Source organism: Molothrus aeneus, chromosome 5 (genome assembly GCF_037042795.1).
Source record: "Molothrus aeneus isolate 106 chromosome 5, BPBGC_Maene_1.0, whole genome shotgun sequence".
NCBI lineage: Eukaryota > Metazoa > Chordata > Aves > Passeriformes > Icteridae > Molothrus > Molothrus aeneus.
Window position 1 is genome coordinate 20,198,997 of NC_089650.1, and position 16,297 is coordinate 20,215,293.

The 16,297-nt window shown below is 44.5% G+C and overlaps 1 protein-coding gene across 1 annotated transcript in view; it reads left to right on the top strand.

The window, feature by feature from the left end:
• CACNA1I (calcium voltage-gated channel subunit alpha1 I) overlaps window positions 1-16,297 on the top strand; it is an 86,852-nt gene that overhangs the window by 46,428 nt on the left and 24,127 nt on the right. Inside the window, exons 9-18 of the mRNA XM_066549587.1 lie at window positions 5,736-5,887; window positions 6,940-7,125; window positions 7,795-7,912; window positions 8,354-8,509; window positions 8,956-9,046; window positions 10,961-11,163; window positions 12,283-12,699; window positions 13,591-13,691; window positions 14,747-14,870; window positions 15,752-15,820. Coding sequence (XP_066405684.1) covers window positions 5,736-5,887; window positions 6,940-7,125; window positions 7,795-7,912; window positions 8,354-8,509; window positions 8,956-9,046; window positions 10,961-11,163; window positions 12,283-12,699; window positions 13,591-13,691; window positions 14,747-14,870; window positions 15,752-15,820 — 1,617 coding nt within the window. The remainder of the gene's footprint in view (window positions 1-5,735; window positions 5,888-6,939; window positions 7,126-7,794; window positions 7,913-8,353; window positions 8,510-8,955; window positions 9,047-10,960; window positions 11,164-12,282; window positions 12,700-13,590; window positions 13,692-14,746; window positions 14,871-15,751; window positions 15,821-16,297) is intronic.

Consider the following 16,297-nt stretch of genomic DNA (forward strand, 5'->3'; position numbering starts at 1 on the left):
CCCAGCTAGTTTCTGATACAAGGCTGTGACACCTTAATTTGATCCCAGAATTCAAAACTGCACTGGCTGCTTCAGTACCAGAAAAATACTGGCAGGAGCCCAGAAGAGAGGAGAATGAAGAAGACGCTGGAGGGGTTGACTCATGGAAATAGATAAAAAAGAGCAAAGTATTTATCACGTAGCAGAGAGATGACTAAGGGCTGGAGCCCAGGACAATTTGAAAACTGCCCACTGGTATTTTAAAGATGTGATCACTAAGCAGGAAGGGCCATTGTTCATCCTGGTTTAATGGACACAGCGTGAATAATAGTTTGACAGAAGAATACTTGAGCTGGAGATAGAGAATTCGCTCTCATGTTCTGGCTATTGTATGTGCAGATTTAAGCCCTTCTAGGATGCCTCTGCTGTGTTTGTACAGCCTGCAGCAGAGTAGGATCTGCCTCTGCAGCCTTGGGGTTTCTTGTAGCAGGTCCTTAATGACAGTCCTCAAAATTGTACTATCACTTTTTATCCATAAGTAGTTGGGAAAAGCTTATGACCCTGCATGCTGTTTCTACCAGAAGAGCTGTCAGCCAAACTGATCATAACTGAAAAATGTGGTGCAGCCTGTTTATTCAAAATGTGTACTGAATTCTGTTATCCTGGCACAAAACTAAAACATATTCATACCATACCACGAATTTTGGGTTCTTTTCTGTCAGCAGTTAACTCAGAAGCACACAGACATTTGTACCTCCCTTTGGTCTCCTCAAGTTTTTTTCAAACCACGCCATCAGTACATCTTCGGCTGGTGCTTCATTGCCTACTTATTTCTCCTTTCTTTCTCTTTTCCCTGTTATCTTTTCTCCAAAAACCACAAATTTTCACAGAACGAAATCCAGCAAAGCCCCTCTGCCCAGCAGGATCTGTGATTTGCAGGGTGACACCATCCTATGATTGAAGAAGCTTCTGTTGTTTCAGCTATTTCATCATGTGATATCTTCTGACCCAGAGCTAATGCCTGTAGAGACCTCTTGAGCTTTTATTTTCTGGTACATGAGCTATCACAAGCCCAGCCACTCTCTGGGGACATTCCTGGCTGGGCAGCTCATGGCATGTGTGTCAGCAACTTGGCACTCCACTTTTTTATGGGCTGTTCACCAGCAAAGCACCCACAGCCATCAGGTTAAGGGGTGAGGCACAAGTTTCAGGCTTATAAACACAGGAACTCAGGGGACAGAGCACATGCATGAGTGTTGCCCTGTCTTGACCAACAGACAGAAAGACATGAATTTAAACTGTTTGTTATAATTCAGGGGTTTAATATTCATGGTGGTTTTCTTCCAGGAGACTTAACCTCAACAACTCAAATACCTTTACTCATATTCAAATGACCTTGGAATTTGGCTTAGTTTGGCTTATTCATCCACTCCTAATTGTGTGGCCAAGGCAGCTTCCATCTGCATATATATTTCTTGTGAGGGAAATCAACTCATTTTAGGAGAAACTGAATTTCTATGAGTCATTTTTAATCCATGATCTTATAACAAGATATCATTTGTAAATAGCTATGTTTATTTAAATCCATCAGTTTGCAATATCCCATGTAATATTCTCAGTATTAGGCCTTTAGATATTGCTGAGACATTGCATAAGCCAAGCCCCATCATTTCAAGCTTTGCCCTGCTTGAAATAGTTTTAGCAGTTCTTCAGATCTGCCTCTATTTGGAAATGTCTATTTTTAAAATCCAGTGTAGAAAATATTAGATTCTTGTGGCTGTCCAGAAGAATTCTTTTAAGAGGCTTATTTTTTTCTTAATATTCACAGTGGGTCTGGTGCTGCTGATTTTTCTCCCTTACTCAGCATGAGAATGAAAATCTTGTCCCAGCTGAATCTCCCAGACTGCCTTTCTCATCATGTATTTCTTGAATGGCCTGTTGGATTCAAGCCTCTCTGCCATTAGCAGCCATTTTAGACAGCTGAGTGACTTGGTTTATCTTCTCCAGAATCTACTTACAGTTTTCCTTCATACATCATATCAGTATTTTATGAGGTCTCTCTGTGTGGATTAGATGATGATCCCCTGTTTCCTAACTAGATCCATCCTGTGGATCAGTACCCTCATATCCTTTAGCCTGTGTGATTTCACTTTATACCAGCATTTATTGCATTCGCAAGTTTGTATTTTACAGTTATTGCTTCTCTTTTTGTCATTTGCTCCTTGTCAGAAACATTCAGCAAATGTCCAAGCCAGCTCATCATACTGACGTTTAGTGAGGATGGAACAGTCTCCCTGGAGTGGTGATGAAACCACGCTACCTCAGCCTTGTAGAACCTTGTAGAACCAATCATGTAATCCTGCATTGGTTGTGGGGTGATGATTAAACTTATGTAAAATTTGGTATGTTCTATAGCTGATTTTTATGGCTCTTCTAATTATTGCCAAGTGATTTTGAAATTGTGAGTAAAAATAGACAGGCGTGGAGAGATCTCTTTATGGAATATTTCTTTTTCGTGATCTCATCACAGAGGCGGTGATGTGTAGGTTCAGTAGGGCTGGTCTCCATAGGTCACATCAATTACTCTTCAGTTTCTAGACAGTTGCAAATTTATTCCTGGTTAGGAGAAACTTTTTTCTGCTTCATGGGGATCTGTATTTTCTTAGCCTTTCCTATGATGCAGGAGTTTCTGTCTGTTGCTAGATAATGGACTAATTATATTTTCAGTCAAATCTGGCAAAAGAGCTCCAAAGTTAGTAAGAAATTGAAAGGGAGAAAAAAGCTGAGCTGCTGTCCTCTATTGCCCCAGTTCTAGTTTCTGATCATGGGACAGGAGTGCTGAAATAAATCTGAATCATATCTTTTACTCTCAGTACTTGATGAACATTGTTAGAGATGGAGGACTTTATCCCACAAAGATGTGAATTAGATTGTTTCATGGATTGGGAAAGAGATCCATACACAGGATAGATTAACCATTCTGGTTAAAACACTGGCTCTGGACATGCCTTGCCCCCTGGGATCTCTGCCCCTTCAAGCCATCCTCCTTACCCCAATACTCAGCTCCCATAATTATGTTCAAGTTCCACTTCTAGTGTGATGGGTAAATCAGTCTGTCCTGTCTTGGCAATGTGAACAGACTGCTTGTGGGGAGATTTCTGGTGTTCCTTTCTTTTCCTTGGACTAAAGTAGCCTTGAGCTCAGTTCTTTCCTTGGAGATTCTTCAATGTACAGTTTCTAGGTAAACCTGGGAGGAGGAAGGGTTCAGATGCTGAATGCCTGAATGCTGTCTGTGGAAGCCCGGGGAGACCTCACAATTGCAAGGTGACACATCCACCGTGTTGGAGAGCCCATGTGTTGGTAGGAAGAAAAGGAGAGAACCGATTTTCCCCTTTGCTTGTCCTCTTCATCGAGTTCTCACTTCCCTGGCCAGAGAAGGGTCCCAGACACCTGCCTCGTCCATTGTCACTCCCAGCCACACCGCCCTAGGAACAAGGACATTGCCACACAGGACACAACCCCGGTGAGCCCCACCCTGCAGCCTTGGCCTCTAGCTGATGGCTCTTTGCACTCTGACAAATTAGCTCCATCTCCAGAAACGGCTGCAATGCTGGATCTGCCTTAGTGCTTCTCCATCTGGCTCCTGTTTATCACCTCTTTTTTTTTCTCCTGAGTTAATTTCTTTTGTGTTGATCTTCCTTTCCCAGCATTTACTTCTTTGCTACACTATTTAAAACAACTCTTTCATTCTCTACTTCTTGTGGGTGCTAGTCAGTTTAATTTTTTTCCAGCTTTGTTTTTTGATTTCTCTTTTTCTGCTTTTATCTCTGCTTATCCCTTCTTTCTGTCTTTCTCTGCCTAGTCTTTCCTGTTCCTCTGTTTAGGAAGGATGCTTTGCTGTGGCTGAATGATGGTCCATTAGAAACAGATTAACAGGTGAGGATTGACTAGAGAAACAGATGTCAAGGAGGGAAGGAGAGACAGAGGAGCAGGTGACCTTTTCCACAAGCAAGATGCAAGCATGGTTTTTCAAACATCAGTTGCTCCCTACAAAAGCATGAGAGAATGTATGGAAAGCAGAGCGGAGAATAAGCCCACCATCATAACCTGTTGTTTTTTTGCATTGCTTATTTTCACTGACATAATGGTTTGATTCAGACTGAAATTGGCATCTCAGTTTAACATATAGACCTCGTGTTCTCAGCAACTGTTACTGCTGGGTCTCAGTGAAGTGATCTTCACCTCTCCCTTCCCACATGCACTTGTTCATTCCTTCTCTCTCTTCTCTCATCTCCACTCTTTTCTCCATCATTTTCAGGGTGGTTTTGCTTTTCAGATGTAACTATGGATGGAAATTGATCCATCTCCACTTTTTTCATTTTAAAGACATGGACTATTTTAATAAAAAGCTGCAATGAGGAGTGCAAGAAATTAACAAAGGGCATGGGAAGCCAGAGCTGTGAGGAGCAGTTTCCAGATCAGTTGTTCCCCTGGAAGGATACTGGCCCCTGGGGGCCTCAGAGCAGGGGTTAAAGCAGACTCCAGCTTCAGGCAGAGAGCCAGAAACAGAACTGCATTCCTCCCTCACTTCCCTTTCCACCAGCTGTATAGGTAACAGGCATGGCCAAGGCAAGGGCCGCCCTTCAGCAAAACAGCAATTTTGCAGACCATGGGGAGAGACCATGACTTCCCTTCCTTGTGGGCACTGAGTTAAAAATATTGACTCTGACCTGCAGGGACTCACTTTTTTGTTTCCACAGGGCCAGGAATGTCTGTCCTCTCTTGCTCTCTACAACAGGCATTTGCAGTTTTCTTGTTCCCATCCATTTTATGTGATGCTTAAAAGAGTGGCTTGGTGGTCAGGCAGAGCTCAGACCAATGCAAAGGAAGATGCATCCTCTTTATTTTTCAACAGTCATCTTGTGTCATTCTTGGATTTTTCACCTTGTGCACTTGCCTTTCTCCTCTTCCTGTCCATTTCTCTGTATTCTTCACCCTGTTCTTCTCTCCCTGTCCCTTACAGATAGGTTTTAGCAGTGTGGTCCTCCTTGCTGTTGTCTTGTCTAGTTTGATATTTTCTTGGGTAATTATTGAGACGACTCTGAGGATAGAGGCATAAGACTGATGGAGCAAGACCAGGAAACTAATGCATACAAGGGTTTAGTGGGGAAAGGGGGAGAGAAAAATGGGGAAGTGAAAAAATAGGGAGGAAAGGGGCAGATTAGTGCAGTGATATTTAGAGGAAAATGGAGAACTGCTTTCCAGTCATTTAAATGTTTTCAAAATTTCAGGAAAAAAAAAAGCACCAGCTACCTGTGGAAACCTCAGAGGAAGAAATTCTTGAAGGAAGAGGTTGACTGCAAATGAGCCAATTTTGCTCTCATTCAAGAAATACTCAAGTTCTTTGCCCAAAATAAGTTCTTTACCCAAAATAAGTTCTTTGCCCTGCCTTTAGCCCGGGGGACGGGATCTGAGGTGGGATGTAGGAGATGCTTGGTCAGCCTTGGCTGTGTGAATGGCTGTGGGGCCTCTGATTTTCTCTAGTAAAAAAAGTTGTTAGAGATTGAATCTATGATGAAGGTAGCAAATCTGCACAGGAATTGGAGTGCAAGTGTCGCTGTCCAGCTCCGCTCTAGTCTCACCCAGGGAAATTTGCAACTCCCTGCAAACCCTGTTCCCTGGGAATGGTAACACTTTATTTCCCATAATTTCAGGGCTCTTTCAGTTCTGACTCTCTGAATTTGCATTCTCTCTAGCCAGAGGAATTGACCAACATCTTGGAGATCAGCAATGTTGTCTTCACAAGCATGTTTGCCCTGGAGATGATCCTGAAACTTGCTGCTTTTGGTCTCTTTGATTACCTTCGCAACCCCTACAACATCTTTGACAGTATCATCGTCATCATCAGGTGACAAGGGCCTTGGGGATCAGCTGAAATATGCACAGAAAAGAGTACCACAAAGCTTGCAGAGTATTTCAAAAAGGATTTAGCAGCTACACTGAGAGGAGCTGGGCTGATGCGCAAGGCCAAGGACTGGGAGACCAAGATGTCTTTTCCCAATGCTTGGTGTTAGTGCTATGGAAGCCACACAACATTTTTGTCCCTTAGTTCTCTCCTCTGTGGAGTGGAGGCAGTTGCAACTGCCTTGTTAAGTTCACAACAAATGTTAGCTGTGAAATATTTCGAAAATGCACAAATTGAAGATGTTACAAAGGTTTAAAGTGTGATAGAAGAACTTGTCTTGCTGGAATTTGATGCTGCAAGCCTTTCTTAATTCCTGCAACATGTACTGCCACATTCATGTTCTTAAGGAATAAATGCAGCTTTCATCATTCAAGGATAAGCCTGTAGTTCATACTTCTGCCTTGCTCAGACAGATTTTCTTTCTCATCCCTTTGTACTGCAGAAATAGGGGTCTCCTTGAGCCAGGTTTCATAAGCTCTTGGAGACCTATTTCACACCCAAGGTAGCTCAGTTACCTTAGAAGGCATAAAATCAGCAGGATGGCTTCTGTGGTAGTGTTGGAAACAAAAAGGTTTTAGTAAAAGACAAAATAATGTTTTCTTTACAGAGAAAAACTGAGCCAGGTGCAAGAGGTCCTCCTGCCCCTGGTAAAACACCTCACAAAAGCGATTAGTTTCTTTGTTCTCTTCTTTTTCTAGTAAATTGCTCAGGCGGGACTTTTTGGCTCCTGTCCATTTAGCTATCCTTAAGTTTGAGGTGAAGTCCCCCAGGTCCTATGAGATATCTTTTCACCTAATTGAGGAGAGAAACTTCTAGGCTTATTTCCTTTTTGAGGGAATGAAAGATAGTTTTGTCACTCCGTCAACAAGGGGCATATTCCTATGTACTGCCAATGCCAAAGTGAAGACTTAGCCTTGTTATTCCTTGTTTTCTTCTGTTTGCTCACTTGTATTTTGTTTTGTGCCTCATCCTTGCCATGCCTGTCTGGACCACAGCATCTGGGAGATCATTGGCCAGGCAGACGGGGGCCTGTCCGTGCTGAGGACATTCCGCCTGCTCCGCGTGCTGAAGCTGGTGCGCTTCATGCCGGCGCTGCGCCGACAGCTGGTGGTGCTGATGAAGACTATGGACAACGTAGCCACCTTCTGCATGCTCCTCATGCTCTTCATCTTCATATTCAGGTGAGCAGGCAGCAGTGTTCTGGAGTGGCACTGTGTGGCTCATGGGGACAGCAGCTTCAGAGCATGACTGCATAACTCATCTTGCCCTTTGCTCCAGGCCAAGACAGTACTGACAAATATTTATTTTTTCATAAGGACTGAACTTGCTCCTGCCTTAAATTGGATTCAGCAGCTGAGGATTTTGGCCTGGACAGGGTGGTGAAATACTGCCAGCAAATGCAGACATTGAGCATAATGTCCCATTACAGGATAGGTGAAGTCTCCTGCTAATCAGGACTAGCTACGGCAACAGTTCAGTCTGGAAGCTGATTCTGGCAGAAGAGCAGCAGGAAGCAACCAAGAAAGTTTGTCTGTGCATGCCATGGATGCCCTGATAGCAAGATGAAGACATATGAGAGCAAAAAGGACAATAGAAAGGACAGATCTGACTGACAGGTTGGAGGGAATATATGGGCTCTGAGTCAGAAGAGATGGAAAGCAAATTTTTTGGTCACCTACAGGGTTGCAATATGTAGTTCCTTCTTCACAGATAGCTCCTAGTGGTCTGATTGTGTTGCTGTACCCCTTGCTTCTGTGATGTTGCATTAGATTTTCATGAGAAGATAATTACTCTGATGAGTTCATTGTGGTAGCAGAAATATTTATATTTGACATCATCTTGTTCCAAAGCATCCTAGGAATGCACATCTTTGGTTGCAAGTTCAGCCTCAGGACAGACACAGGAGATACAGTTCCTGACCGGAAGAATTTTGACTCCCTGCTGTGGGCCATCGTCACCGTCTTCCAGGTGAGCCCACTTTGCTCTCTATGGGTGGGCCAGGGCAAAGTGAAGAGGATCAGGAGATGCTTGTTCCTCACTGAGGAGCACTGCACTGACTCCTGACAGCACAAAAGGTTGTGGAGGAAGAACAATTGCATATTGGAACCAAGCACCTGGTGTATATCTCAATAGGGGACCTTCCTCTTTCCTAGAAGACAGTGTGCAAAGGTCACTCCTGCTGAGGCAACTCCCAAGTTTAACGCTCTCACCTCAGCACATGACTGTCCTAATGGCTGTTCTTGTTTCTTCTTGCTCAGCTAAGAGCTGGACAGTGACAGTGGGTGTGTGTTAATGGGGAAGGTCAGAGGCCTGGTCTGGTCCTGATGTGTATTCTCTGACTGTCCTTTTCTGGGAATATGCTTCATGCTCTTCCATCATGTTTTCTGAGTTTCTCGTCCTCTCTTGCAGATCCTAACCCAGGAGGACTGGAATGTTGTACTCTATAATGGCATGGCCTCCACCTCACCATGGGCTTCCCTCTACTTTGTGGCTCTCATGACATTTGGGAATTATGTACTCTTCAATCTTCTGGTGGCCATTCTTGTGGAGGGATTCCAGGCTGAGGTGAGCTGCCACCAAGTCTTCATCAGAAGAGGAATAGAGGTGCTAAAAAGGGATCCTTTGTGACACTTTGAGGGTACTGGACTGAAGGACTTAGAAAATATCACCCCTCTTTAATTTCACTCATGAAATAATCCTTGTTAGGGTAGTATTCCACTAAGCAAAAGAAAAAAAATGAGTGTTATTCCTTGCAAGGAAAGAGGCTCTCTGGAAGGCCATTCACAATTTCTGTTCTGCGTAACACAACAGAACCTACCTTAGGGTGAGCCCTTTATCCATCCAAAGAAGCAGTGCAGTCTTTCAGCCATCCCAGATCACAGAAGACTCTTTCCAGTGCTCACACGATGCCTGACTGCCAAGGACAATTTTGCAGTTGTTCCAGAAATGAAAGACAAAAACAAATGGTCTTTTGTGTTTGAGTTTCCAACTTCTAAATCTCTGTGTTCCAGGGTGATGCCAACCGGTCATACTCAGATGAAGATCAGAGTTCTTCAAACATGGAGGAGTTTGATCAATTCCAAGAGGTCCAGGAAGGCTCAGGTACAATGGCTCAAACAGTCTTATTTGCTTGGGTCCTACTGTTGGTGAGAAACCTAAAAGCAGATTCTGCAGAAAATTTACTCCCACTTCTGAGAACTTGCCAGTTTTTATTTTGAACTTTATGCCAGTTTGTGGTGTTATTTGTGGAAAAACAGAGACATGTTGGCATCCTGAGGAATGTGGTAGCTAAGTGGAACAGTTCTTGAATGACCTCCAGAACAGCAACTGGAAGTGAGAAGTGAGGCTGTCTCTGGTTATCTTCAGGGTCACTATTTCAGGAACACTGTATCCAAATCTGAAACCCACATTTGGAGAAGGGATACCAAGATGGTAAAAAGGACTCAGGCAAATTTGGAAGCCTTGCCTCATAGTGAGAGACTAATGAAGCTTAGAGAAATCAGGAAAGTTACTTGATCACTCTCTCTGTAGTTGTAGATCAGAAGGAGGAGGTTGCGGTGGTAGATAGCTCTTTAATTGAGCAGAAAAAAGCATAATGAGATTGGAAAGGTCGGAAACTCAAGCTAGACGAATTCAGGCTGAAAAAAAGCCGTATATTTTCAAGGAGAGATAATTAACAGTGGGAACAACCTGAGTAGAAACTGCCTGCTAAGCTCTCTATCCCTCAAAGACTGAAAGTCTTTCTACAAGAGGTATTGTACTTCAAACAGGACTTGATGGCAGGGAGCAGTGAGAGTAGCTTGCTCTGCAATGGATGGTGAGCCAGGAGTTGAAGGGGACAAAGAGCCAGGCAGGAGGGCAGGGGCCACGCTGCACACTCTTGCACAAGGTGAGCAGAGCAAGTCCACTGACACTAGTAAAGGTCTGCCAATGGTTCAGTAATTACCAGGCAAACCCACAGTGGTGAGGAAGGTCTAAGGTCAAGCCAAGTCCAGTTAGCAAGACAAGATTAGGATCAGTAAGGTGCAAGGACAGGTACAAGCATACTCACAGCACAACTCAGACAAGCACCATGGGCACATTTCTGAGCATAAATGCAGCTCCCACAGCAGGGAGCAGTGGCTCCAGTTTTTGGCTCACAGTTTTTTTTTTCCTGCAACTAAGCTCTTTTCAAAGCAGTCCTATCCTGAGCTACATGGTTGCACCATATCAGAGCTTATGCTGAATGCAGGCAGTCAGACCCCTGAGATGGCAGAGGAGGAAGAGGTTACAGAGGTGTTAGTGGAATCATGGCTGCCTGTCATGCAGACGTGGATAGGTGACCTTCATTATGCAATAAGTCAAACAAAAATGATTGCTCCAGTCCTTTCAGGCACTAAAATTCAACATCCTGTCCTTTCCATGCATCTCAAAAAATGCTGATGGTCATTGACAGGACTTAAGATTTCCTTCAAAAGTGTCCTAGATCTTAAAGGTCAAGGATCAGTCATTTGAAGAAGGGCAGTGTAGTAGGATAGACTGGGATGCAGTTTTTGTATGCAGTATGATTGCAGGAATTTTAAGGTGACCTCAGTACATGGATAGCTGTGGCTATCCCTCTATCTTAGTCTCTTGCTCAGTGTTTCAGCCTAACTACTTTAAGTAGCCAATTTGACAGCTGGTGGAATTTGTTCAGACCTGAAGATGCTGGTGTCTGCTCTTGGCATGCAGAAGCACCCTCTTGTCCCTCTGTTCGCCTTCATGCTCTGCCCGTCAGTCTGAGGCTGCCTGGCCACCACTCTGCTCGTCGTGGTTGGTTTTGGAGGCTGAGGAAATGACTTTTAAGCCTTCCCAGCTTGCACTGCCTTTGTCACCACACCCTAAATCAGAGAAATTGATGTTGATTGGTGCTAAATGGCTAACAATCTGTTACCTGCTGTTAACGTGCTAAACTGCTTAGTCATCAAAACAGTCACTGGATAGTGAGGAACCCAACTTCTTCTTTACTCATTCTTCTTTCTGCCTCTTTCCACTCAGATCCCAAGCTCTGTGCAATTCCTGTGACACCTAATGGGCACCTGGACCCATCCTTGCCCTCTTCCAACCCACCAGTGGCTTCTGGGGGGGTCACAAACTCTTCACGCAACTCACTGCAGCTTGACCAGATCCGAGTTGCCGTTGGCTCCCGGAAGAGCAGTGTGATGTCCCTGGGGAGAATGACTTATGACCAGCGGTCCTTGGTGAGTGAGGGAGTAGAAATTTGTGTCATACCCTTCCTTTGAGGCCAAGCACTTTGTTGGTTTTCTGCCATCATCTGGGGATTTCTGGGAAGGATTGCCCTGCTTCTGTAGACTTCTGACACAACTCTATTGCCTGTCTTTAGAATCCAGCTCAGTACACATTATTTTTCTAAATTTCCAGATTTTTGAAGTCTATTTCAAGATTAGTTATCTATAATCTTTTGAGTGTGGGAGAGGGAGAACACCAGGAAGACAGTGTCCCTCTTACAGTGGAACATGTTTTTCCTCCTTGCCTTTTCCTTGTTTTGCTAGATTAAAGGACACAAAATGTTGCCTTAAGAAGTGATGGCAGAACCACCAAGTGCTATTACAGATGGGATTGTATCAGAGCTTTTGTAACAGTGGAAATCTTGTCTTTGAGCTCCCCATGGCACATTCTCCTGCCCCATAGCATTTCCCCAGCATGCGAGTTTGTCTAACCAGTACATCTCAGACCTGCTCACCTTGTAACATCAGCTTCTGGGCTTTTTACCCACTGGCATACACAGCTCTGGGGAGTGCCTTGGTGCTTAAAGGGTTCATGCCCCTGTTATTTCCAAACAGGGAGTGCTGGCAGCCATGTACTACATGATACCTTGCTCATGTGGTTGGACTAGGCTGTAACCAACAAGCCTGTTTCTCTCATTTCTCCCTTTTACTAAGACTGGACTCAAAGATGGTGTGTCAGATGATCCATCACCTTGTGTTATGCTTAACCCCAGCGCAGTGTAAAAAGCTGCCAGTCAGATTCTTTGAGAACTTTACTCTTGCTCTGTGCTGGTGTAAGTAACAATATCAGACACCTGGCCTTTGGCTTTATTACTTACCTTCCCTGAAAGTGCTTTGCACACAGATGGTGCTATAAAGTAATCACAGTCAACACCATTGCTAACTCATTACCAATTTATTGTCAGATTTACTGAGATTGCTGCTGAATTCCCACCATGGAACTTGCTCAGTGTCTGATAAATGGCAGCCTTTTGGCTTAGGGGCTCAGGAAGCAGTCTGTGCTCTGAGAGAGGAGCACATGCTCCCTCCTTGTGCCCAGAGTCACCGAGTCCCCATCCCACTCTGTTACAGTCCAGCTCCCGCAGCTCCCACTACGGTGCCTGGAGCCGCAGCGGAGCCTGGGGAAGCCGTCGCTCCAGCTGGAACAGCCTGGCCCGGGGACACAGCCTGAAACACAAACCTCCCTCCGCTGAGCACGAGTCCCTCCTGTCTGGGGAAGCACACAAGGCGGCAGATGGGGAGCCGGATGGGACAGGAAGGGTGCTTCATCACCGCCGGACACTCTCTCTGGATAACAAAGGCTCCTGTGACCTGCTGGAGTTGGCCTCGGTCCCTTCTGGCCACAGAGTGACCCACAGGCTGGGAGCACCGCCTGGGGCCAGTGAGCATCAGGACTGCAATGGCAAAATGCCCAGTATTGTCAAGGAGATCTTTCCAAAGATGAACAACCACAAAGAACGGGGAGAGGATGATGAAGAAATAGATTATGTGAGTGCTTGGTGGAGGACTCTGGGGTTACATCACAGTGCTCTGGGATACCCCAAATCCATCCTCAAGTTTCAGTCTCCTTGCGTGTGGATGGGAAAGCTTGCAAAGGTGCTTTAGGAGAGCTGGAGGACAGCTGGAGGACTAAATGCAGATAGGACTTTCTAGGCACAGACAAGCTCACACCACCTTGTCAGGCTTGCAAGGCAGGTGGGTGGTGGGAGGAAGGCAGGTGTGCAACATACATGTGGTCAGTCAGGGGCTGTTATTTCAAAGCAGTGCAGCCAGTGATTTCTACAAGGCAGAGGAGGTCAGGCAGTGCAAGAGTGGGTTTTGCATGGGGAACATCAGCAGACCAGAGCAGGAAGCACAGGCACCACAGGCAAGGCAAGTGGGTTTTGTGGTATCAGCCTGGGGGACAGCAATCTGTGAGCAGATCAGAGAGTGGAAAAAGTAGAGTGAGAGTCAGTAGAAATTTGAACAGACATGTTCAAATGTCTGTAAGAAATTCTTAGCCCAAGTGCCAAAAGAAAGCTTTCTTGTCCTGGCTTCTCATTTAGCTGAGGTAGGGAGGAAACATTGGCCTCATGTAACACAGTCCCTCCAACACCTCTAAGAAGGCATCATGGGACAACATCCTACTCTAGAAGGGACACCAGCAGTTTTATTTTCATGATCTGGGGAGGAGACCAGATGCCAAGAGGTAAACAAGCCCTGGCAAAGCAGCTTCTACCTTCTTTTCCATGACTTGTTGCCTTTGAGTTGATTTTCTCAATCGAGGGATTAAAGAAAAGCAGGTAGTGGTGCATTTGAGTCAGATGTGAAAGGAAGAATGTCTCTCTCAGGCAAGTGGGAAGGTGACCAGTGGCAATTGCTTCTGCTGCATCCCTACAGAGCCTGTGCTTTCGCATCCGGAAGATGATGGAAGTCTATAAGCCAGACTGGTGTGACTTACGGGAAGACTGGTCCATATATCTCTTCTCTCCACAGAACAGGTTTGTGCAGTTTTTGCCATGAGAGGGTTGAGAAGATGGGACAGATTCTGTTGCTCTCCTGGCCATATCCCCTGGTGCTAGGTGACAACTTCAAACTTAGCAGCTGAGAATGTGTATTTTCTCCTCCATTGTTCCTTCTACAGCCAAACTGCATTTCTTTTCCTAGATTGTGGCAATGAGAGGAAAGTTGAGCATCCTAAATAGCTATTGTGATCTTCCCTCCCTTTGGAGCATCCCATTTTTATTTTCTGTAATCATAAATATTTATAGCAAAGCAAGGCAGGGAATACTAATGTTAACACAAAGAGGATAAAGAATGCATTATTGATGACTCCATAATACTGATATTTCCTCCCCTGGTACCAGAATAGCATCTTCATTTAATTTAGAGTACCAGTACCAACTTACCAGCAGTTATATCACACCTTTTAGGGTAAAGTTAGAACTCTTCTTGCCTAAAAAAAGGAAATTTGGGTTGAATTCTTCCTGTTAAAGAGATCTCACCAGACGAAAATGTCCACGTACCCCAGCTAACATTATTGTCACCCATTCATATTCCCCCTTGAATAGAAAGGGCTTTCATTTTAGGTCACAAGGGAGAGCTTTTTTTGCTCTGTGTGACACCTATGTTAATGTACACAGTGTCTTTCAGAAGTGTGCTCCCCACATCTGCCAACCTACCTGCCTCTCCTGAGCTTTCAGCATGTGGCCTCTTTGCTGTGGAGAGGTACAAAGTATGAGTTTGGAGGAAAACAGGAATGCAGCCTCTTTACAAGGCAGGAGAGGAGCACAGGGTCATAGTGGTTAGGATACCACTCTGGCACTGAAGAAATAAATGGAGGTTCAGCACATTACTCTGCCCTTGCTCTGCTCCAGGCTCCCTATGTGACCATTAACCACCCTGGGCTATTGCCATTCCAAGGGACATCAGTATCAGAGATAGGAAAGCTGCTATATTGGAGCCCAGTTTTAGCCAGAATACTTAATTCTGTGTCCTCTTTGTTCCTAAATCTGTTCTGCCCAAGGCACAGGTGCCTACTGGAACTCTCTTGCAGGTTTCGCCTCCTCTGCCAAACCATTATTGCTCACAAGCTCTTTGACCACGTAGTGCTGGCCTTCATCTTCCTGAACTGCATCACCATTGCCCTGGAAAGACCCCAGATTGAGCACAGAAGCACGGTGAGAACCATTACCTGTCACCCACTTTATAGCACAACCTCTAACAGTGGTTCCTGAGTGTTCCTGGTCCTCCTATGATCTCTGGAAGAACTTCAGCATTAAACACCAGCTCCGACTCATCTATTCAAATACCTAAGTATTAGTAATTGACATAAATATGTGTTTCCCCTGCAGGCTTTTATAATGGGGAGACCCACTTTATAACACAGAAAACCTAGTTCCTTCTGTCTTGGAAAGTAAGTGTCTCCTCCAGGAGCCTGCATATAAGGGATGAATGGCAAAAGGGACAAGGAGTGGAACTGAGAGATAGAAGTAACTTCCATGCTGTAGCAATGGCACATCATCATTCATGTATGTTACTCTTGAGCTATCTTGGAGGTGGCTCAAGCTGGCAAGTGAAATTACTTTTTCTGCTTGTCTGCCTTAGCTGACTCCCAGACTTTGCTGCACTTGGACACAATCAGTGGTCTGTGCTCAGCAGCTCTTTGGGAAGGAGTGCCAGGTCAGTGCAGCAGGTTAGGCCTGAGAAACACTGACAGAAAAGGGCAGAGGCTGCCTTGAAACCAGATCTGCAGGATGCAAAAAAATCCCATCCACTATGGTCTGGCAGAGCTGCATAGGATCCTGTCCCAGCCAAGGTATATGAGCTGAAAGCTGCCTAGCACTGACCTCTGCCAAGAACATCTCCCTTATTTCATCAACTTTCAGACCCTTCACAGGAATGCAGAAATATCAAGATCATCAGAGGGGACTGACAGAGTAACAAGAAGCAGTGAAAATACATTTAAGATCTTTCTCTTTTTTTTTTTTTGTTTGTTTGTTTGGTTTTTTGTTGTTGTTTTTGTTTCGGTTTGGTTTTTTAAATTTTTTTTTTTTTCTAGGAAAGAATCTTTCTCACTGTGTCCAACTACATTTTCACAGCAATATTTGTAGCTGAGATGACATTGAAGGTAAGTTACTGGAGAATAGCTCAGAGCCTTTTTCCAGTGTCAAACACTGTTCATGTTTGCTCAACACCCTTTTAAAATGTGTTCATCTTTTTGGTGTGCCAGTCCTTCCCTCTACCTTTATAGATACTTCCTGGGGTTCAGTCCTGTCTTGTTAGGCATAGAGGAAATGTTTATTGCAGGCATTAGATCCAGTTGGATCTTAGTATTCATGAAGGATAGCTGGCACTCAAGTATGGATTTTGTAATGATGTCAAATGTCCGTTCCCTTTCTCCTGGAGCAAGAACGGGGGACATTACAACAATATTAATGACATGCTCAAAGGTGAGATAATGATTCAATAGATGTCAAAGTACTTTGCAACAATCAGAAAACCTTGTTATTCCTTTCTCATATTTGGGGAAAAGTCCTAAAACTGTGTGCTGGAAGTTAAACCCCTAAAATTCATATCTGAATTTTGACTGTGATTTGGAGGATGT